The 23,152-nt window shown below is 35.3% G+C and overlaps 1 protein-coding gene across 1 annotated transcript in view; it reads right to left on the bottom strand.

The window, feature by feature from the left end:
* LOC116565901 (protein eyes shut homolog) overlaps nt 1-23,152 on the bottom strand; it is a 774,713-nt gene that overhangs the window by 170,303 nt on the left and 581,258 nt on the right. Inside the window, exons 14-15 of the mRNA XM_032299846.1 lie at nt 19,964-20,154; nt 8,545-8,636 (exon numbers count right to left, since the gene is read on the bottom strand). Of these exons, the coding sequence (XP_032155737.1) occupies nt 8,545-8,636; nt 19,964-20,154 (283 nt within the window). The remainder of the gene's footprint in view (nt 1-8,544; nt 8,637-19,963; nt 20,155-23,152) is intronic.

Here is a 23,152-nt window from a genome sequence, read left to right on the forward strand (position 1 = left end):
CACTATTAATTTTCTGAAATAATGATGATTATCCTAATTGTTTCTCAAAAGTGAGTTTACCTCCCTTAACACAACTGACTTTCAACATTTGAATTTTCTGACATTTATTGATTCAGTAAACTAATTACACTATGGTGATCTATAAGAAACATTGCAAAGACTTAAATTCAGAGTATCATGTAGCTAGCATTTCAAAACGTACTCAACTAGATTATAGCACAAGTTAATGAGAATTAAAATTCATCATTCAATAATTGCCTTCAATATTACATGTTTCTCTTAATAAGATTACCAGAAACTTTGTTTATTGTTATATTTACACTAAAATATCTCACAGGAAGGTTTTCCAAAAATATGATTAATATAACCTTGTTTTATTTTTTGGCAAGAATATATTTTCATCTCTGTTTACTTATATGAAATATTAAAATTATAAACTATTCACTTTCAGTTTGTTTTCAATATGTTTATATTAGTATAGGAGACAGTTCACCTCTTAGCAAAGATGGAAAAATGAGGCAAGCTAGAATTATAGCTGAGTCAACTGAATCATATGCAGCGGAAATATTTAAGTAGAAATTTTAACTTTAGGTCATTTATATTAGAACTTCTCTTATCAGGTTACAGTAAAAAAATCATAAAAAACAAGACATATTTCAGGTAAAATTAAAGGACATGAATAATCAGCATGTACCTGTTGAACCCTATCCCTATGATGTGCTAATCTTTGTTTTCCTAAGATGTTGAGCCTCTAAAGGACATACATTTGTGTGGCTCAGGAGATGTCACTAAATTGTCACGATCCAGTTTTCACCAAGAGCATGCATTTCGAAGAAGGAAGCCAATTATACTTTATGATCTTGATTATTTCTAGCCTATATTATTCTCTTGTTTTAAAAAGTGCTTTCAAAATACATTTCGAAATTAATTTTGCTGAAACAGTAAGACTCAGGCCTTTGACTTGTGTACACCTTGAAATTTTATATCCTGGATATATGATAAAATACCTGATATAATAGCTTCCCAGCAAATTCACATAAATGCAGCTGCTATGTGCTGCTTCTGATAACATCTGCACTTTTTGATGATAATCCAACCAAAAATATTTTCTAAACTCTTAAGGTCCAGACAATTTATTGACTGACATTGGTGCCATAATTTCAGCTTAACTTGCAAAGAGTAATAACAAATAATCTTTTTTTTTTTTTTAGAAACAGAGTCTCACTCTGTCACCCCAGCTGGAGTACAATGGCAAGATCTCAGCTCACTGCAACGTCTGCCTCCTGAGTGTAAGTGATTCTCCTCCCTCAGCCTCCTAGTAGCTTGGATCATAGGCGCCCACTACCACGTCCAGCTATTTTTTGTATTTTTTAATTGAAACGGGGTTTCAACATGCTGGCCAGGCTTATCTTGAACTCCTGATGTCAGGTGATCCACTTGCTTCAGCTTCACAAAGTACTGGGAACACAGGCATGAGCCATCACACCCAGCCCACAAATATCTTTTTCAAGAGGAAAAGCCCCCAAAACTCTGATGTTAAAGTAAAACCAAGACTACTCTATGCTCCTCTGATTTGACTAACAGTATTAATAACAGTAGTATATTTTTATTCATTTCAGTAATTTTGTAACAGGTAATGTGTTTTCAAGTAGATTGATGGAAAATGTCTTACTTTTAAATGTGTAATTATGTTAATTTGTGTTTAAAAATAGCCCCTAAAAGGTGATTGGTAATCAGTTTATCAGAGCACTTGAATAAACTGAATTAAAAATTATAGGCCAGGTGCAGTGGCTCATCTCCATCATCCCAGCACTTTGGGAGGCCATGGCAGGCAGATCACCTGTCAGGAGTTTGAGACCAGCCTGGCCAAGGTGGTGAAACACCGTCTCTACTAAAAATACAAAAAGTAGCTGGGTGTGGCGGTGGGCACCTTTAATCTCAGCTACTCAGGAGGCTGAGGAAGGAGAATCACTGAAGCCACAAAGGTGGAGATTGCAGTGAGCACAGATAGCACTACTGTACTGCAGCCTGGGTGAAAGAGGGAGACTCTTTTTTGAGACTCCATCTCAAACAAACAAACAAAAAAATTACAAAAACTTAAACATTGTTAATTTCTAGTCTAATTAACTGGCCTTTGCAGGTTACACTTTAAAATCCTCTTTACCCACGTTAAATGATGAAGTTTCACTCCTACTCTATGTTTTTTGTTAAATGACTATATGCCACTTTGGAAAGGAATAGAAAAATAGGTTAATGTTACAGAAACATTTCCTTGGGTGAATAAGTATCATTTAAAATGAAAATCAATTGTTCATTTTTTATTTTGTTCAAGTTAAAGTAAAATCATTATTCCATGATCATGTTTTTCTTGACACTACTGACATGGGTTAATTAAAAAATTAATGAAATAATGTATACATTTTATTAGAAACAAAATTTTTATTTTTAGAAAGTGGTTAAATAGTTAATTTTTGTTTTCACTTTACTGATTTTCTAGTACTCTGAGCCACAGCTTTACTGCTCTAATTGACACTTGCTCAGTTCTTGGATTCATTTTTAGTGTCTTCCAAATGAAGTGCAAAGCTTGGTTGTTTATTGTAGTGATAGTGTTTCCACTGTCTTTGTTCCAATTGTCACTAAAATTAGTGGTTTCTTTCAGACAGCTCTGTGTTTTGAATGCACAATTTGCTGCATTTTTATACTATTTTCCACCACTCAAACAGCATAAGAAGGCATGTGATGTGATGATAAAACAATTTTTCATTCCCAGGCATTATGCACCAGTACACTGGGTAAATCCTGGAGTAGTTTAATAGAAGGACAGTAGAAAGAAGGAATTATTTATAACATGTAATCTGACACTGTGTGCATTATGATGAAGTTATAATTATTTAATTGATAAAAAGCATATTATCAGTTCACATTTTATAAGCAATGCAATAAACCACTTACAACCAAGATTAAAGGACATATGAACACTTTGGTTCAAATTCAACTACTAAGTGTTATAAATTGTGTTTTCTGGTTTTTGTTTGTTTGTTTTTATCCTATAGGTATCCTAAAGGTAGAAATATTTCTCTAATACAGAGAATTATTTCTCTATATTAGAGAAATAATTCTCATCTTGTTTATTCTACATAGCTTTAGCTGATGTACTCTTCCTCGTGGGTACAAAGCTGGAAAACCTTCTCCAGGTTCCCTTGTCATTAGGTGTCTCCATGTGACTAAGCTCTAGCTAATAGAATGCAGAAAGGGGTGGAATTTGCCACTTCGAGTCCTGCCTCATTAAACCTTTCACTCGTCCTTCACCATACTGACTGGTGAAGACTCATATACTCAGCAGAATATACGTGGAACATTTCAACTAATATAATTTGAGTAAGGTTAAATAAATGAACTTTTCACAAAGATGTGGTCAGAGAGTAGAAGAGCCAAAAGGGATAAGAGAGAACAGGGCCACAACATAGTTACTCTGACATTACCTCTACAGATCTAAAGACTAGAGGAAGAAAGGAGTTATGGGAACAGAGTAGAGGGCCAATTGCCAGGAGCAAAGACCTTGACTTTTGTAGAAAACCAGCCCGTGGGACACAACATAAGGTCAAGGGAATACACATTCTGACTTTACCCTCCTGCCTCCCTATTTTTTCCCTATGACGATAGAATATGTTCTACCTTTCTCCTTGGCTTGAAGATGTCAGCCTTTTTTCCGTCTTCATGCTGTCTACCTTCTATATGGGTCTCTCTCTGTGTACTAACTTTCTCTTTTTATAAGAACACCAGTTATATGGTATTAAGGCCCACCCTAATGACTTCATTTTAACATGATTAGTTCTGTAATGACTGAAGCTAAATACGGTCACGTGCTGAGCTGCTGAGGGTTAAGACTTTAACGCATGAATTTTGTGAAAACCCAATTCAATCCATAAAAGAGCTCCCTAATGTAATCCACACAAGTAAATCTCAAAGGACCAGTGCAGAAAGAAGCAGGAGAAACAAACTGTAGAGTGGATCCATCTGAAGACACCCAAACATTTAGAGTCTACTGTGTAATATAGATTAGCATACCCTATTAAGGAAAGTAAGTACTTCTTTGATTATGTGACTAGTCTCTTACTTAAATATCCTCCAGTAAGTCTCTATTGCATACGATGTAGTTCACAGTTCTTACTGTGGCATTTGATGACCTGTGCAACCTGAGTACCACTGCATTTCCATACCCGATTTTTATTCCTCCCTGCCTAAATGATCGCAAATTATTACCTTCCTTTCTTCTTTTGATACCTGTACTTATTAAGGAACACCCTTCTCCTATTATCATCTAAGAAAGTAATATAATGGCATTCAGGCTTTGTATCTGGTTCTACATCACTTGAGAAAATATATGCCAATGTGTGGATTTCATTGATACACGCCAATCTTCTAAAGTGTCATTTACTGTTTATGTAGATCGTATACCCCTTTTCAAAACTTATTGTAATTTATTGCATGTGTAATACAATAAATTTTGTATCCAATGCATGTAGATGACTGTGCATAAACAATTGCTGGTAAATTATTCTCTCAAGGATAACTAAAGATGTTCTCATTTGTTCTAGTTTATTTGGCTTTGCAGAGATTGTAGAATAGAAGCTGCCTGCCCTCAAAGTTCCAAACCAATAAATTCTCCCTGAGACAGTTTTAGAAGAACTGACAGAGCTTTTGTGAATTACTTACAAATTAGGATACTGACTCAGAGCTTAAGTCTAAGGCAACAAATAATTTTTAAAAATTCATGGCAGTATTTTTAATTGGTAGACACTTAGAAAAATCTAAAGTGCCAAAGTTGAGGAGGTCAGAATAGCTAAACATAACTCTCTTTGAATCCCAAATTCTACCCTCTTCAAGGACAAGGTAGAAATTAAGCAGTGACTTTAAATGGAAGAGAAAAAATCCCATAATACACTTGGTATTAAAGGCAAATTAAATTAGCGTATTAATAAAATTATGTTTTATTATATAATTATAATGTAATATTATAGTGTAATATGTGCAATAAAGATTATAAGTAGTATATATTAACATTATATATACACATAATTATTATAACTATACCAACAGACATAAATAAAATACAACACAAGACTATCATAATTGTGTTTTACAGAAAATACATGCGCCACTATCTTCAGCTTCTCAGCACCTTCTGCCTCAATGCTCTACCTGGTGGCATTCAATAGTGCAGTGACAAATGCACACCCATTTGCATTTTGCCTCATAACATACTCTATGCTATTTTTCTGCTTTCTAACTTTACTGCTTTGTCCCATTTCTGTCCCTTTCATTAAAATATGAGCACCAGCTATAGCTAATTTATCACTAAAATAACTTTAGTATGTGTGCTTTTAGTATCTTTATTATGCCAAAGTATATTTCACCTGATTTTAAGCACTCCAACCCTTCCTGCTTTTGTTATTTTAAGCAATCACACATTTCTTTTTTAAAAGGGCCACACTGCTCTGCAGAACAGCTTATCCTTCCTTGTTCTAAAACATAATGAGCCAGGTTACTTCTTCATAGAGCATATTCGTTTTGCTTTTTCTGAGACAGGTCTTCATCATGGACCTAGCACAATTCTGCTATCCTTTTTCTTCAAGGTTCTATAAGGGTATGAAAGAAAGACCCTTCTCCTATATTCATATTCAAGAGGAAAGCCATATTTCAACAATAACAAAATAAAAGAGTATAAAATTGGGGGTGAAATATGTGCACACCATTTACCTTTACTAACAAGAATATGTTAATGGTCAAAAAATTATAGCTTCAACATTCGTGAATTGTGTTCAACTCACAATTGAGGTTTTTGCTTTTTTTTTCTCCTCAGAATTGTATTTTTTAAAGATACAGAAAAATAAAACTAATGGAGCTTCACTTTTGTACTTTATAGATGATAATCACGGAGAAAATATATTTCTATAAATTTTTTACAACATTAAAACACAAAAGACCTGAGAAGTACTATTTCTGAGTTTAGTTAGATCAAATATAACCAGGATATCAACTACTTTTTGATAAAAATAAAAAGCAACAGTATATGTAAAATGGAACAACATTACAGTCATATAACATAAAAGAAAGTGATTTTTTGGTTAAGTACTCTTAACAGTGACATTTTGTGACAAGGATAGTAAAAAATCGGTATTCTTGGGATTTTAAAAATCTTACACATTTAATATTTCTTTTAAAGAAGACTAGTATTTTGTTATTTTAAAAACTACCACCTGTGTGTTTAGTAGAAACAATGATCAGGTCAGGGGCAGGAGATCTGGGTTCTAATCTTGCTCCATTACTGACTAGCAAGTGATAGAGAAAGCTGTCCATCTTCTATGAGTCTCAGCTTTCAAATATGCAAAATGACTGCTGTAGGCTGAATTGTGTTTCAGTCAAAATTCATATGTTGATGCACTAGGCATCAGTCCTTGAGAATGTGACTATATTTGGAAATAGGATCTTCAAAGAAGTAGCATGCTAAAATAAGGTCATTAGACACATTTAATCCAATGTGTCTGGTGATCTTATTACAAGAGGAAATTAGACCATAGATACATACAAAGGGAAAATGATGTGTAGACAAAGGGTGAATACAGCCATCTGAATACAAGCAAAAGGAGACCTCTAAAGAAATCAAACCTGTTGTCATTTTAATTTCAGAATTGTGAGACTAAATTGCAACTGTGATATTAAATTGCCTATAGAATAGTGAGAAAATTAATTTCTGTTGTTTGAGCCACCTTGTCCATGATACTTTATTATGGTAGCCCAGAAACCCAGTGAAATAGGCATTACAAGTTTTACAGTGATTAGATGTAGTTATGTGTGTGTAAAGCATATGATACATGGTAATTGTTTAGTGTGGGCTAATTAATACTGTTTCTTCTGCTAGTCATTTTACTGGACACATCATTTATAATTCTTATCTTTACTTGATCTTGGACATAGAGCAGTTCTTTGCTGTTGGGGGAAAAACAGGAATTCAATTCATATTACATTTCTCTAGCTTGGTTCAAGGGACCTGTGACTTCACACTTACAGATTTTGGAGTGAGAGCAGCTTTGAGACTGTGTCATTTTCTAGTTCTGTCATTATCTGTACTTAATTTCCCTGTCTGTCAGTTTTGCATCTGAAAAATGTAGATAATAATTATAATTGTCTATAGGAATAAATCCATATATGTAATATAATTAGTACTGGACATAAATTGCTGGTAAATAAACGGTAATTATGATTTTTTGAATATACTTTTTTACTCTCTTCCAACCATGCGTGAGGCCAGAACAGCTTCTGTAGGTTTTCCCTCTGTCTCTCCATCTATGTCTTTCATGATTTGATTCTTTCTCCCACCCAAGGCTCAAGCACTTGCTTCCCTACAGATGATGGTGGTACGTGCCCAGGAAAATTATGACCATAGCTAAGATGTCATTGTCCAAAGTGCACTGGCCCCAACATTTGTTATTTAGGAGATTAACATGATGAGGAAAGATGTTAAATGTTGTATGTCTGTGTCATGACACTTTTAAGTACAGTGACACTAAAGCATTAAGAAAACAAATAAAAAAAGATGTTTTATTAAACAGCATCTCAGAGGTCATAAAATGCTATGTTCGTTTTGAGTATTCTGGGTTGGGGGTAGATGTGATGTAGGCTTTCCTTGATTTATTTGATAACAAATTATTTTTTGGTCAATTTTCTGTACGTTTCTGTAGTCTAGATAATAGAATTTGGGTAGTTCTTGCACAATAAAGGTAGAACTTCCTTAAAACCTCTCATTTAACTTCTTTCCCAGTCTCTGTTCAGGACTCTTTTTCCTTCACTTGTATTGACTTTAAATAGATATTTCCTTTTACTAAATAATCTACTGCCAAAAATAATTCAGTCTACATACTGGCATATGACTATGGTATGTGTTTTCAGCATCACTTAAATAAATAAAAAATATACAACAAAAAAGCATTACATCTATATTAAAAATTAAAATTAAATAAAAATCAAAGAAGAAAAAGGAAAAAAATTATTTATCAGATTGGCAAACTGATTTATTTCAGATGTTCTAGGGATAGGGTCACCTTCAAACACAGCTTTTGAAAAATATGAATCATACACCTTAATTACTCGACCTGGATTGTGGTGCGCCATTTTAATTTTCTTCTTTATGCTTTTCGGGAAGTTCCACAGTTTCTACACTGAATATAATTTACTTCGTTTATCAAAATAAATTACCAGTTTGTTTGATTTGTTACAACTGCCCTAAAAGGAAAATATGAGGCTTTCATGGATCCTTTGTAAACCTCCTTATCGAAGTTCATTGATAATATAATTCCTATAATATTCTCTTCTCAGTATAATTTTTAGAATATACAGAAAAGCTTGACAAACATTAATTCATACACATGCACATGTTAATACTAATCAGGATAACATCAATTTTGAAATGACAAGGACAATATTAAGAGGAATAGCCTTTGCTACTTAATGAGATTAAGTGGAAAAGAAATAAGTATATCCTACCTGATAAGCAGTGTATGCTTCTGCCCGTTATCCACTCTAATAGTAGTATTAATGCTTTTCAATTTTGCCTCACCAGGACAGTAAAGGTGGTACTGTTGGGAGAAAAAGGTTTGTCCTCAGTTTCTCAGCATGAAATTAATATTTTATTTTCAAAATATTAATATTCAAATATTAATTAATGTTAATATTTGTACTGGACTTTATAATTAATCAGTATATTTTACATCACTTTGGAGAGACATGAAGTTTGAAACTTAAAGACAAGTGATAGCTGAAGGTTTACAACTAGCAAGTTCTAAAATTAATACACATACATATATGAGTATTATAGAGATATAAATGCACACGCATACCTGTCTACACACACAAACACACACAAGTCTAGGTTCTTTTTCAATATTCTGAGGAACATGGTTGAGAAAGGCAAGTACCTCTACCAGCAGAAAGCAAGTATTATTGGAATTGTCCTTACAAAACAGCAGTTAAGCTACTAACACAATAGCAGTTGAGCAAGGCAAAGAATGGTTAATACAATTTAGAGGACAGTATTAATGTCACAGAAAGGGAAACTTCAAGACTGTGAAAATTAGCCATTCATTCCAAGCTTCTGAGATGTCAGGGTATCTAGGTCCATTTGTAGAATTACTGTTAATGGCAACTAAGATATGGACTAGAGAGGAAAATGCATGTCTATATCAGGTATGATTGACCAAGCACCCCCAAAAATTCCATGGATGTGCTACAGTGTCTTATTAAGCTTTTTAGCAATCATGTGTCTACATGTATATTGATTATACTGTGTCTATTCTTTCCCAGAGAGGGGCTTTAATGTTTTTATGGTATCTAAAAGTGATCTATAACCCACATGTGTTAAGAAATTCACTTGCATAGTGTTTCATAACTTGTGCCCCTAGCTATATTTAAGCTGAAATACCCAAATCCTCTCACATGTAGTCCAAAGATAAAGATAATGCTATATATTTTAACTTTTTATGATATTTGGTCTTTGCAAAATACTCCTTTCCTTTATAAGATTATTTACTGTCAGCAGTCTTTAAAAACTCCAATAAGAAGCATCAGGAAGAATTATCAGAGACTTGTAGGATTGTAGGTGAAAACATCTTATGAAATATCATACTACCAAGACTGATGGATAGCCACTGTTTTCCCTGTCAAATGGGAAAAAAAATTAATTCGGCTGGGCACGGTGGCTCAAGCATGTAATCCCAGTACTTTGGGAGGCTAAGGCTGGCGGATCACAAGGTCAGGAGTTCAAGATCAGCCTGACCAAAATGGTGAAACCCCGTTTCTACTAAAAATACAAATATCAGCTGGGCATGGTGGCGTGAACCTGTAATCCCAGCTACTCGGGAGGCTGAGACAGGAGAATCACATGAACCTAGGAGGCAGAAGTTGCAGTGAGCCTAGATTGCACAACTGCACTGCAGCCTGGGGGACACAGCGAGACTCAATCTCAAAAAGAAAAGAAAAAATTAATTCACAATACGTTAAACGTATTTTAGGAACCGTAAAACTAATGAGTGGAGGACTTCCGCCCAGATGGCTTCAAGGGAGCTTCTCTGGAGGGGAGCTCCCAGTGAGGCACAAAGTAAGAGTGATTTCCGTGTCTCTGAAGAAGGTACTGGGTTCTTTTCAAAGGGACTGGTTGAACAGTGGGATTGACAGCCCCTAAAAAGGCAGCAAGAGCAGCCCAAAGAGGGCAAGCCAAGAAAGGGCGGGGCTCTGCCCCACCCAGGAAGTGCACCTGGCACAGAGGATTGGGGGCTTCACCCCTTCGGTACTTCAATTCAGATACTGTGCTTCACTCCATGACTTCTACAGTCCACAGTCCAAGAAAACGCTGCCTGGCTGAGAAGCACCCCGAGCCGCAGCCCTAGGTGACTGCACCGGCCAGCCTGGTGCCGAGAATTGTCGGCACAGACCAGGGCGGAGACTTTAACACCAAGAAGGTTTGCGGGTCCGAACTGCCTGTCCCACAGAAGGAAGGAGAGTTTAAAGTAGGGAGTTGGATGATACAGCCAGACAGGTCCCACCCCGACAAGATCCAGCGAGTGGAAGCCTCTTGCAGGAGAGTTTCCCAGTTGACAAATGAGACTGAGCTCCATTCCAGACAAACCTGCTCCGCAAAGGGAAAGACCTGCCATTGGGAAGGTGGGGATAATTTCACCAGTGTAAACAGAAACCAGGAGAAGAGTAAGCAGCAGCCTAGCTGAGACCAGCACAGCCCAGCAGCCCCTCCACAGGCAGACAAGGGACAGGCTGTCTTAAGCAGCACACTGAACCCTGTGTAAAAAAAATAAAGCCTCATATAGGAGCAATAACCCCAACTTTAACAGAAGGGATGTCCACTCAGAGACCCCAACCAGTATCACCAACTTCAAAGATAGATAAACCCATGAAGATGGGAAGAAACCAGTGCAAAAAGGATAAAATCATCACAGTCCAGAATGCCTCTCCTCCCCTGAGAACAAAACAGGACACAGACTGAATTTGACAAACTGACAGAAGTACAGAGCAGGCTTCTGAAGGAGAGTAAAAGTCTTTTAGCTCAGCCTTCTCTGAGCTAAAAGATCATGTTCTAACCCAATGCAAAGAAACTAAGAATGCTGAAAAAGGTTAGATGAAATGCTAACTAGAATAGCCATCCTAAAGAAGAGTATAAACAACTTGATGAAGCTCAAAAACACAGCATGAGAACTTTGTGAAACATACAAAAGTTTCAATAGCCGAATTGACCAAGCAGAGGAAAGGATTAGAGATTGAAGATTAACTCAATGAAATATAAAGAGAAGGCAAGAAAAGAGAAAAAAGAGTGAAAAGAAATGAACAAAGCTTCCAAGAAATAAGAGGTTATATGAAAAGACCTAATCTATGATTGACTGGTGTACCTGAAGAGGACAGGGAGAATGTATCAAAGCTGAAAAATACTCTTCAGGATATTATCCAGGAGAACTTCCTGAACCCAGCAAAGCAGGCCAACATTCAAATACAGGAAATACAAAGAATATCACAAAGATAATCCTCCAGAAGAGCAACCTCAAGGCAATATTTATCAGATTCACCAGGGTTGAAATGAAGGAAAAAATGCTAAGGGCAGTCAGAGAGAAAGGTCGGGTCACCCACAAAGGGAAGCCCATCAGACTCACAGAGGATCTCACAGCAGAAAACCTACAATCCAGAAGAGAATGGGTGCCAATATTCAACATCCTTAAAGAAAATAACTTTCAAACTAGAATTTCATAACCAGCCAAAGTAAGCTTCATAAGTGAAGGAGAAATAAAATAATTTATGGATAAGCAATTACTGAGAGATTTCATCACCACCAGACCTGCCTTACAAGAGCTCCTCAAGGAAGCACTAAATTCGGAAAGGAACAACCAGTACCAGGCAGTGCAAAAATGAACCAAATGGTAAAGACAAACAACACAATGAAGAAACTGCATCGACCAATGGGCAAAACAAACAACTAGTAACAAAATGACAGTATCAAATTCACAAATAAGAATATTAACGTTAAATGTAAACAGCCTAAATGCCCCAATCAAAAGACACAGACTGGCAAATCGGATAAAAAGTCAAGACTCATCAGTGTGCTGTATCCAGGAGACCCATCTCACATGCAAAGACACACACAAATTCAAAGTAAAGGGATGGAAGAAGGTCTACCAAGCAAATGGAGAGCCAAAAAAAGGAGTGGGAATCCTAGTCTCTGATAAAATGGACTTTAAACCAACAAAGATCAAAAGAGACAAAAAAGGGCATTACATAATGGTAAAAGGATCAATACATCAAGAAGAACTAACTATCCTAAATATATATGCACACAATACAGCAGCACTCAGATACATAAAGCAAGTTCTTAACAACATATAAAGAGACTTAGACTCCCGTACAATAATAGTGGGAGACTTCTTAACACTCCACTGTTAATATTAGACAGATCAATGAGACAGAAAATCAACAAGGACATCTAGGACTTGAACACCGATCTGGAACAAGCAAACCTAATAGACATTTACAGAACTCTCCCCTCCAAAGCCACAGAATATACATTCTACTCAGCACCATATCACACTTACTCTAAAACTGACCACATAATTGGAAGTAAATCAATCCTCAGCAAATGCAAAAGAATGGAAATCATAACAAAGTCTCTCAGACCACAGTGCAATCAAATTAGAACTCAAGATTAAGAAGCTAACTCAAAACTGCACAGTTTCATGGTAACTGAACAACTGGCTCCCGAATGTCAACTGGATAAACAATGAAATGAATGCAGAAGTAAAGATTTTCTTCAAAACCAATGAGAACGAGGACACAACATACAGGAATCTCTGGGACACATTCAAAGCAGTGTCTAGAGGGAAATTTACAGCAATAAATGCCCACATGAGAGGCAAGGAAAGATCTAAAATCGACACCCTATCATCAAAATTGAAAGAGCTAGAGGAGCAAGATCAAAAAAATTCAAAAGCTAGCAGAAGACAAGAAATAACTAAGATCAGAGCAGAACGAAGGAGATAGAGACACAAAAAACCCTTCAAAAAATCAATAAATCCAGGATCTGTTTTTTTTTAAAAGATCAACAAAATAAACATATTGCTAGCCAGATTAATAAAAAAGAAAAGAGAGAAGAATCAAATAGATGCAATAAAAAATGATAAATGGGATATCACCACCGATTCCACAGAAATGCAAGCTACCATCAGAGATTACTACAAACAACTCTATGCACATAAACCAGTAAGCCTGGAAGAAATGGACGAATTCCTGGCACCCTCCTAAGTGTAAAACAGGAAGAAGTTGAAACCCTGAGTAGACCAATACTAAGGCTGAAGTTGAGGCAGCAATTAATAGCCTACTAACCAATAAAAGTCCAGGTACAGATGATGTCACAGCTGAATTCTACCAGACATACAAAGAGGAGTTGGTAACATTCCTCCTGAAGCTATTCCAAACAATACAAAAAGAGAGAATCCTCCCACATTTTAGGAGACCAAAATCATTCTGATATCAAAACCAGGCAGAGACTAAACAAAAAAAGAAAACTTCGGGCCAATATCCATGATGAACACTGATGAAAAAATCTTCAGTAAAATACTGACAAACAGATTGCAACAGCACATCAAAAAGCTTATCCATCACAATCAGGTAGGCTTCATTCTGGGCATGCAATGCTGGTTTACATATACAGGTCTATAAATGTAATCCATCATATAAATAAAACCAACAACAAAAAACACATGATTATCTCGATAGATGCAGAAAAGGCCTTTGACAAAGTTCAACAGCCCTTTATGCTAAATTCTCTCAATAAACTAGGTATCGATCACAAAATAATAAAAGTATCACAAAATAATAAAAGGTATTTATGACAAACCCAAAGCCAATATCATACTGAATAGGCAAAAACTGGAAGCATTCCCTTTGATCTGGCACTAGATAAGGATGCCCTCTCTCACCACTCCTATTCAGTATAATATTGGAAGTTCCAGCCAGAGGAGTCAGACATGAAATATAAAAGGTATTCAATTAGGAAACGGGGAAGCCAAATTGTCTCTATTTGCAGATGACATGATTGTATACTTAGAAGACCCCATTGTCCTAGTCCAAAATCTCCTTAAACTGATAAGCAACTTCAGCAAAGTCTCAGAATACAAAATCTATGTGCAGAAATCACAAGCATTCCTATACACCAACAACAGACAAACAGAGAGCCAAATCAAAAGCAAACTCCCATTCACAATGGCCACAAAGAGAATAAAATACCTAGAAATACAACTAACAAAGGATGTAAAGGACCTTTTCAAGGAGAACTACAAACCACTGCTCAAGGAAATAAGAGAGGACACAAACAGATGGAAAAACATTCCACGCACATGGTTAGGAAGAATCAATATTATGAAAATGGACATACTGCCCAAAGTAATTTATAGATTGAATGCTGTCTCCATCAAACTACCCATGACCTTCTTCACAGAACTGGGAAAAAACACTTTAAACTTCATATGGAACCAAAAGAGAGCCCACATAGCCAAGACAATCCGAAGCAAAAAGAACAAAGCTGGAGGCATCACGCTGCCTGACTTCAAACTATACTACAAGGCTACAGTAATCAAAACAGCATGGTACTGATACCAAAACAGAGATACAGACTAATGGAACAGAACAGAGGTTTCAGAAGTAACATATCTACAACCATCTGTTCTTTGACAAACCTGACAAAAGCAAGCAATGGGGAAAGGATCCCCTGTTTAATAAATGATGTTGGGAAAAATGGGTAGCAATGTGCAGAAAAGAGAAACTGGACCCCTTCCTGACACCTTACACTAAAATTAACTCCAGATGGATTAATGATTTAAACACAAACCTAAAACCGTAAATTTCCTAGAACAAAACCTAGGTAAAACCATTCAGGACATAGGCATAGGCAAGGACTTCATGACTAAAACACCAAAAGCATTGGCAGCAAAAGCCAAAATAGACAAATGGAATTTAAAGAAATTTCAGAGCTTCTGTACAGCAAAAGAAACAATCATTAGAGTGAACCAGCAACCAACAGAATGGGAAAAAATTTTTGTAGTCTAACCATTTGACAAAGGGTTAATATCCAGAATCTACAAATAACTAAAATAGATTTACAGGAAACAAACAAACAAGCCCATCCAAAAGTGGGCAAATGATATAAGCAGACACTTTTCAAAAGAAGACATATATGAAGCCAACAAACATATGAAAAAATGCTCATCATCACTAGTCATTAGAGAAATGCAAATCAAAACCACACTGAGATACCATCTCATGCCAGTTAGCACAGTGATCATTAAAAAATCTGGAGACGACAGGTGCTGGAGAGGATGTGGAGAAACAGGAACACTTTTACACTGGGTGGGAGTGTAAATTAGTTCAACCATTGTGGAAGACAGTGTGGCAATTCGTCAAGGATCTAGAAATAGAAAATCCATTTGACTCAGCAATCCCATTACTGGGTATATACCCAAAGGACTATACATTGTTCTATCATAAGGACACATGCACGCATATGTTCATCGCTGCACTGTTTACAATAGCAAAGACCTGGAACCAACCCAAATGCCCATCAATGATAGACTGAACAAAGAAAATGTGGCACATATATACCATGGAATACTATAGAGCCATAAAAAAGGATGAGTTCGTGTCCTTTGTTGGGACACGGATGAATGTGGAAACCATCATTCTCAGCAAACTGACAAAAGAACAGAAAATCAAATGCTGCATGTTCTCACTCATTGGCGGGTGTTGAACAATGAGAACACGTGGATAAAGGGAGGGAAGTATCACACACTGGGGTCTGTTAGGGGGTACTGGGGAAAGACAGCGGGGAGTGGTGAGGATGTGGAGGGGTAATGTGGGTAGAAATCCCAGGTGATGGGGGGATGGAGGCAGCAAATCACCTTTCCATGTATATACCTATGCAACAATTCTGCATGATCTGCATATGTACACCAGAACCTAAAGTACAATAATAATAATAATAAAAATCAATGAGTGAAGAGAGGTATCTTTCCCTTTGGTTTTATGTAAAACAAAGGATATATACTTACATGTCTATAATGATTACCATTATTTGCTGAATTGTAATACTTTGTCAATCTCCATTTAAAAAAAATTTAAGATCATTTACTCTACAGCTGGATGATCAGAGTTTAAATCCAGCTCTGTTACTTAGGAGTTTTGAGACTTTACATGTGCCTTGTGCTGAAATCTACTAATGGAGTAAAAACAATTTTTGTTTGATTTAAATTAGTAAATGAAAAAAATTTGTGAAGTAAATATTATGAATGGTCAAATAAGTCAATCAAAGTAGAACACACAGAATTAGACCTGGGACATAATCATATATGAAGGCTAGTTTTTGCTGCTGTTGTTGTTGTTGTTTTGGCTCCAATTCCCAGGCTTGAGAGCCATAGTGCTGTCTCTGCTCACTGCAACGTCCTCCTCCCAGGGTCAAGCAATTCCTCTACCTTATTCTCCAGAGCAGCAGGGATTACAGGCATACACCACCACACTTGGCTAATTTTTGTATTTTTAGAGACATGGTTTCACCATGTTGGCCAGGCTGGTCTCGAACACCTGATTTCAAGTGATCTGCCCCCTCAGCCCCGCCACGTGTGGGGATTACAGGCCCGAGCCTGTACGCCTAGCCCAAGGCTTTTGCTCTGCATCCTACAAAGATTCTGTAAAAAGCTGAGGCCCTCAGAGTTTGACTGTATTACATATGCTCTTCTAAATCTCTTAAGGATGGCAAATCAGGAATTTTCACTGTCGCATAACTCCAAATAGCAATGTTCTTTCTACACATCACTGCTTCCTTGGAATAATTTAGAAGAAATCTCAGCATTATTTTATCATCACGATTTAAAATTTTTTCTTGTTCTGCTGTGATTTGTGAGCATATGCTTCAATTTCCTCATCTATTTTAAAAGTATAATTATACATGGAAAGTATTTGCATTACAATTTACACAAAGATATATTTATATTTGCACTTTTAAAGTAATCATAACTTAAGACCTATTCAAATTCTGGAAATGCAGAATTGTTTATAAAAAAAATTTTTTTTAAGGAAATCTGGGTTTTTAGAAAAGTTTAATTTAACACACTTAATTTTTTAAAATATTACTTTGGATCATTTGCATACTGAGGGGATAAGTAGATACGTCCATCATTGAGATTCAAGTACAATTTACTCCATTAAGTATTCATAACCGTGTCACAAATCACTGTGCCTCTCTGGATGAAGGCCAATCGCTTCTTCTCAGTTTCTACCTCTGAATAATGGGGATAATAATAGGATGGTACCTACATCATATAGTTTTGTTTGTTAGTTTTGCCTTAGAATGGTAACGCTTCTGTTGACACTTGTGAAGTGCTTTTAAAAATTTGTGATGTAATTATTTTATAAACACTAGCTACTGTTTTATCCACAATATATAGCAGCTAGTTGTAACAGAAAAAAATTAAGTTAATAAAATTGTCTATTAAATACTTTATATATGTTCTGATAGTCCTGCATATGACAGGAAATTAATAAGCCTTAGAAATGCCTAAAAATAATTTTCTAATATATTTGAACAAGTTAAGGTGACTGAGTTAGACACTCAGTTGCAGTTAAATTAACAGATGAAAAAAAAATGTGCCAAGAGGAGATGTTCTATGACCAATGGTCAATATTATATGTGCTTGATAACTTTTTACATTAAGTTTCTACATTTTTGCTGGTTCTTATAAAGCTAATGGAGCTTTTTGGCCTTGAGAAAAATACTATATAGCACAGGGATCAGCAAACGTTTTCTTAAAGGGTCAGATTGATGGTTGATGATTCATTACCGTATTTTACTTATTATATAATTCTATTTTTTCTTCTGGTTTCACCTACTCTTGTTATTGTTTTAAATCATTTGAAAGCAACGTGTGGCATACAAAATGGGTCTTGTCTGCCACTGAATCCTTAGATCCTAGAATAGTGACTGATGGTAGATATTTGTTCAATGAATGAGTAAACAAATACCTGAATGAATAAATGCATTTCTGCATATAATTCTGTGCTATGTTTGGTTGGCATTTATTTATGACATGAATTGTGTTAAATGCTGTGTATTTATTTTATTACTTAAGAAACATGAGCATTTAAAGAAAATCAAAGTAAGGGAATTTGCCTATTTAAATAAAAAGGTGTAACTCATCTTTTCATGGAAATTCACAATGTGTACACTTCAATCACATCATAAAAGAAATGGTAGACCAAATACAGTTATTATGTTTCATATATTAGAATTATATGAGTTAATTAACTTTTTGTGCTGTGTTAAAAAACTTTCTGCAACAATGATTGGGATGACTTCCCTAAACCATGTATTCAGATCGGGAATATGAATCAATTTGTTAAGATGGAATGATGTTGGGAAAGCTTGGCTTCAAATCAAAGTTGACTTCAAAATGTTATTAGCTGCATAATCTTGGACTTTTGAAAGAAGCTTATTATAACGCTCACCAAGTGCAAAGTCCACAATGTCATCCTTTTTGATATGATAGTCCCTTTGCATTCTTAACAATTATTGACAACTCCAAAGAGTTTTTGTTAATTGGGTTGTGTCTGAGGCTGGAAACCATCATTCTCAGTAAACTGCCACAAGAACAGAAAACAAAACACCGCATGTTCTCACTCATAAGTGGGTGTTGAACAATGAGAACACATGGACACAGGGAGGGGAACATCACACAGTGGGGCCTGTTGGGGGGTGTGGGGGTTGGGAAGGGATAGCAGGGGGTAGAGGGATTGGGGAGGGATAACATTATGAGAAATACCTAATGTAGATGATGGGGTGATAGATGCAGCAAACCACAATGGCATGTGTATACCTATGTAACAATCCTGCACAATCTGCATGTGTACCCGAGAACTTAAAGCATAATAAATAAAAGTAAAATTAAAAAATATTTACAATGCTAAAAATTACAACAGACATTTTGAAAATACAAAAATACATAATAAAATGATACATTAGTGATTAGAGCAAGGACTTTATTGTATGTCATGTAGCCTCTGGAAAACTCTACTATATGCTTACGAGAGTAAAAATGAAAAAGGCAAATAACACCTCTTGCCTACAGAGAAAACTTATGAAAAGAGGTTTTCTCTTCAGGACCCTCTAAAAAAATCTTGGGATTGCCTATGTGTTCCCAGGCTGCACCTGCCCTTAAGGTTATAGAAACAGTAACAATTATTGTCATTAGGAAATTGAGAAATTGAGAAACTGGCCAATAAAAAAGTAGAAGAAAAGTTAAAAATAAGGAGAGAAAAAAGAGACAGTAAGTGTTAATTCAAATCATGTAGTGTTTGAAATATAAATATCTAAATATCTATAAACTAATCTATCTGTAGGAGTGTAAATTTTTCTCCCTATATTATATGAGTTTCTTAACTCTATTTTGCCTTCTGAATGGTATTCTAATTAGGTATATTTTTCAGAAGAAACAGAGATATTTTGAGCAAAATACTCTGACAAGTAAATGTTTAAAATTTATAAATGTGATTAATGAAACCCAGTTAGCTTATTTTTTGAATAAGTTGCAAATCACTTTATATTATTATTAAATCATTTTTTGAGTGAAAAATACTTGATTATTGTTGGTTCATATATATATACACACACACACACACACACACATATGTATGTATGTATGTATATATGTATATGTGAAAGTAGAAATTATAAAAGAAGAAGAAGTGACGTCCTGGTGATGAGTATAAAATACAGAGTTAAGTTTAAATTTTGTTTTGAAAATAACCAATAAAGCACGGGATTAGAACAGCTTTGTAAATTTTTAAAAATTAAATGAACTGAATAACTTACCTTTAAAGTACCATTTTCAATAAACAATTGAATAAAAAATCCATCTACAAAATTTGAGTCTTGCTTGAAATAGAGCAGGAGTCCATAGGAGCTGAAGGTCTGAAATTCTAGGGAGATGTTATTTTGTGGATTTAAAAGCACGTTCTGAAATTCTAGATAGGAATCTCCATAATAACGAACACAGCTGAAATCTGTGGAGTCAGAAAGAACATACAATTTAGGTTGAAATAAATATTCAATACTTAGGTTTCACATTATTAACATAGCATATGTTTTCTGGATGGCTCATATGTGACTCTTTCCTACCTCTTTCAAGCCCAGGCCCTTCTTTCCTTTGGAATATTCAGAGCGATTGTGTCATGATTTCTTTGTATTTGATGGCTTCATGACAAACCTCATTGTAAGGCAAGGAAGTCAAGATGACTACTCTTCAACACTGCTTTTACTTAGATTTTATGTTACAGGTGAACAGAAAAAAAGCGTGTATTTTCTAAATATACACTTATTTGTTCTTTATATAAGATATTGATACAAAATTATGATCAACATTATAAATAATTTGATTAGGGAGATTTGTGAGGAAATGATAGAGATTACTGAGAAGCAGAGAAATTCTTAACCTTTTGTATCAACACTCTACATGAGCTTCTTAATAACTCTCTCTCACCTTCTGAATGATATTCTAATTAGCTGTAGTGTTTCAGAAAAAAATGACACTTTGAGCAAAATACTCCACAATTTTCTTAAATTTATAAATATGTGATTAATAAAACTAAGTTATCTTGTTTTTAAGTAAGTTGTTAACTACTTTACATTAAATCAACTTTTTTGCTTGATAAATATTGGATTGATTGTTGTTGGCTGATGATTCCCGAAACAAGTGATTTGAATATCACCTTTCTTCCAGTTCCTTTCTTATTTTACTATCTTCATGACCTCCCCAATATAAGCTTTCATTCTCTTTTAAAACTTTCCAATTACGTATAACTACTAGAAAATGTTATTTATAAAACAATGTGAGTTTTAGTTTGCTGTCTATTATAGGATAATATTCATTTTTGAATCTGTACTTTAAAAGTTCAAGAAATTTTTTTATCCTAAGTGTGCTATCTTTATTTGGAATTTTTAATGAAGCTTTAGAATTACTCATTTTGCTACATTTTCCATCTTGTAACAATTTCTAAAGAAACAATCAGCTAAGTCTCAAATTATTTTTTTTAACTAGAAATAAGAAGGTTTAAAATACTGCCAGGAAACATTTGTACTTTATAGACATAAAAGAGTGTGTGTGTGTGTGTTTGTGTGTGTGTGTGTGTGTGTGTGTGTGTTTAATCAAAGACTGACTTCATTAGTGAAGGACAGCTTAATGAATGAAGAAATAACAATGTCCTTTCAATTTTGACATTCTAATTTTTTCAGTTGTTAAATGGTAGGGACTTCTTTTTTCCTTCTAGAGTTTCAATGGTGACGGTAAAAGAATAATACAGTAACATTTTAAATAACAAGAAAGTGTTTTTAAAGATTTCAGGCATTTATTTTAACTAATTGAGAATAAAGTCATATATCAGTTTGATTTAAAGTTCAAGTTGTGAAAGAGCATAAAATATTTTCAAAAATTAACATGACAACAAAAATCTAATATTGATAAAATTAAAACAAACTACTACATACAGGAGTTCTTCAAAAAGTTCACATAAACTGTGTTTTATTTAAAAACTATGGATGAATTTCACTCATCATGACATGTCTGTACAGAAACTATTTTGTTACTACGAAGAATAAGACACCTGTTTGAAAACAGCCCTTATCAGAGCAACATGAATTCTGCTAAAATTGAAGCAAGAACAAATATCAAATTTATAGTGAAGCTTGGGTGTAAGAATGGTAAAAATCACAAAATTTATTGGAAGCTTTATAAAAATTTATTGGAACAATGCTCAAAAGAAATTCACAGTTTACAAGTGAAATAACTTGTCTTAAGGGACAAGACTATGTTGAAGATGAAGTCCTTAGTGGCTGACCATCCACATCAGTTTACAAGGGGAAATTTAATCATATTCATGCCCTAATTGAAGAGGACCAATAATTAATAGTAAAAACAATAGCCAGTACCACAGACATTTCAACTGGTTCAGGTTACACAACTCTGAATGGAAAATTAAAGTTGAGCAAACTTTCCAATCAGGGGCTATCAAAACTGTTGTGCCCAGATCAGCGGTAGACTAGAAGAGAGATTTCAATTGAAATTTTAAACAAATAAGATGAAGATCTTTAAGTATGTCTTTGAAGACTTGTAACAGGAGATGAAACATAGCTCCACTAGTATGATATTGAAGACAAAGTACAATCAAAACAATGGCTATTAAGAGGTGGATGTGGTCCAGTCAGATCAAAAGTGGACCAGTTAAAATCAAACATCATTGATATGGTTTGGCTCTGTGCCCCCACTCAAATCTCATCTTGTAACTCCCACAATTCCTATGTATTGTGGGAGGGACCCAGTGGGAGATGACTGAATCACGGAACGGGCTTTTCCCGTGCTGTTCTTGTGATAGTGAATGGTTCTCACGAGATCTGAAGGTTTAAAAAACAGGAGTTGCCCTGCATAAGCTTTCTTTGCCTACTGCCATCCACGTAAGACATGACTGCTCTTCCTTGCCTTCCACCATGATTGTGAGGCCTCCCCAGCCATGTGGAACTATAAGTCCAATAAACCTCTTTCTTTTGTAAATTGCCTAGTCTTGGGTATGCCTTTATCAGCATCATGAAAACAGATTAATACAGTAAATTGGTACCAGCAGAGGTGACGCTGCTGAAAATATATCCAAAAATGCGTAAGTAACTTTGGAGCTGGGTAACAGGCAGAGGCTGGAGCAGTTTGGAGGGCTCAGAAGAAGATAGGAAAATGTGGGAAAGTTTGGAACTCCCTAGAAACTTTTTGAATGGCTTTGACTAAAATGCTGATAATTATATGGACAATGAATTCTGGGCTGAGGTGGTCTAAGAAGGAGATGAGGAACTTGCTGGGAAATGGAGCAAACGTGACTCTTGTTATGTTCTAAGAAAGAGACTGGCAATATTTTGCTGCTGCCCTACAGAATTGTAGAACTTTATAGCTGAGGAAGATGATTTAGGGTATCTGGCAGAAGAAATTTTTAAGCAGCAAAGCACACAAGATGAGAGTTGGGT

Source organism: Sapajus apella, unplaced genomic scaffold (assembly GCF_009761245.1).
Source record: "Sapajus apella isolate SASKATOON/1434 unplaced genomic scaffold, GSC_monkey_1.0 scaffold41, whole genome shotgun sequence".
In the NCBI taxonomy this organism is placed as follows: Eukaryota; Metazoa; Chordata; class Mammalia; order Primates; family Cebidae; genus Sapajus; species Sapajus apella.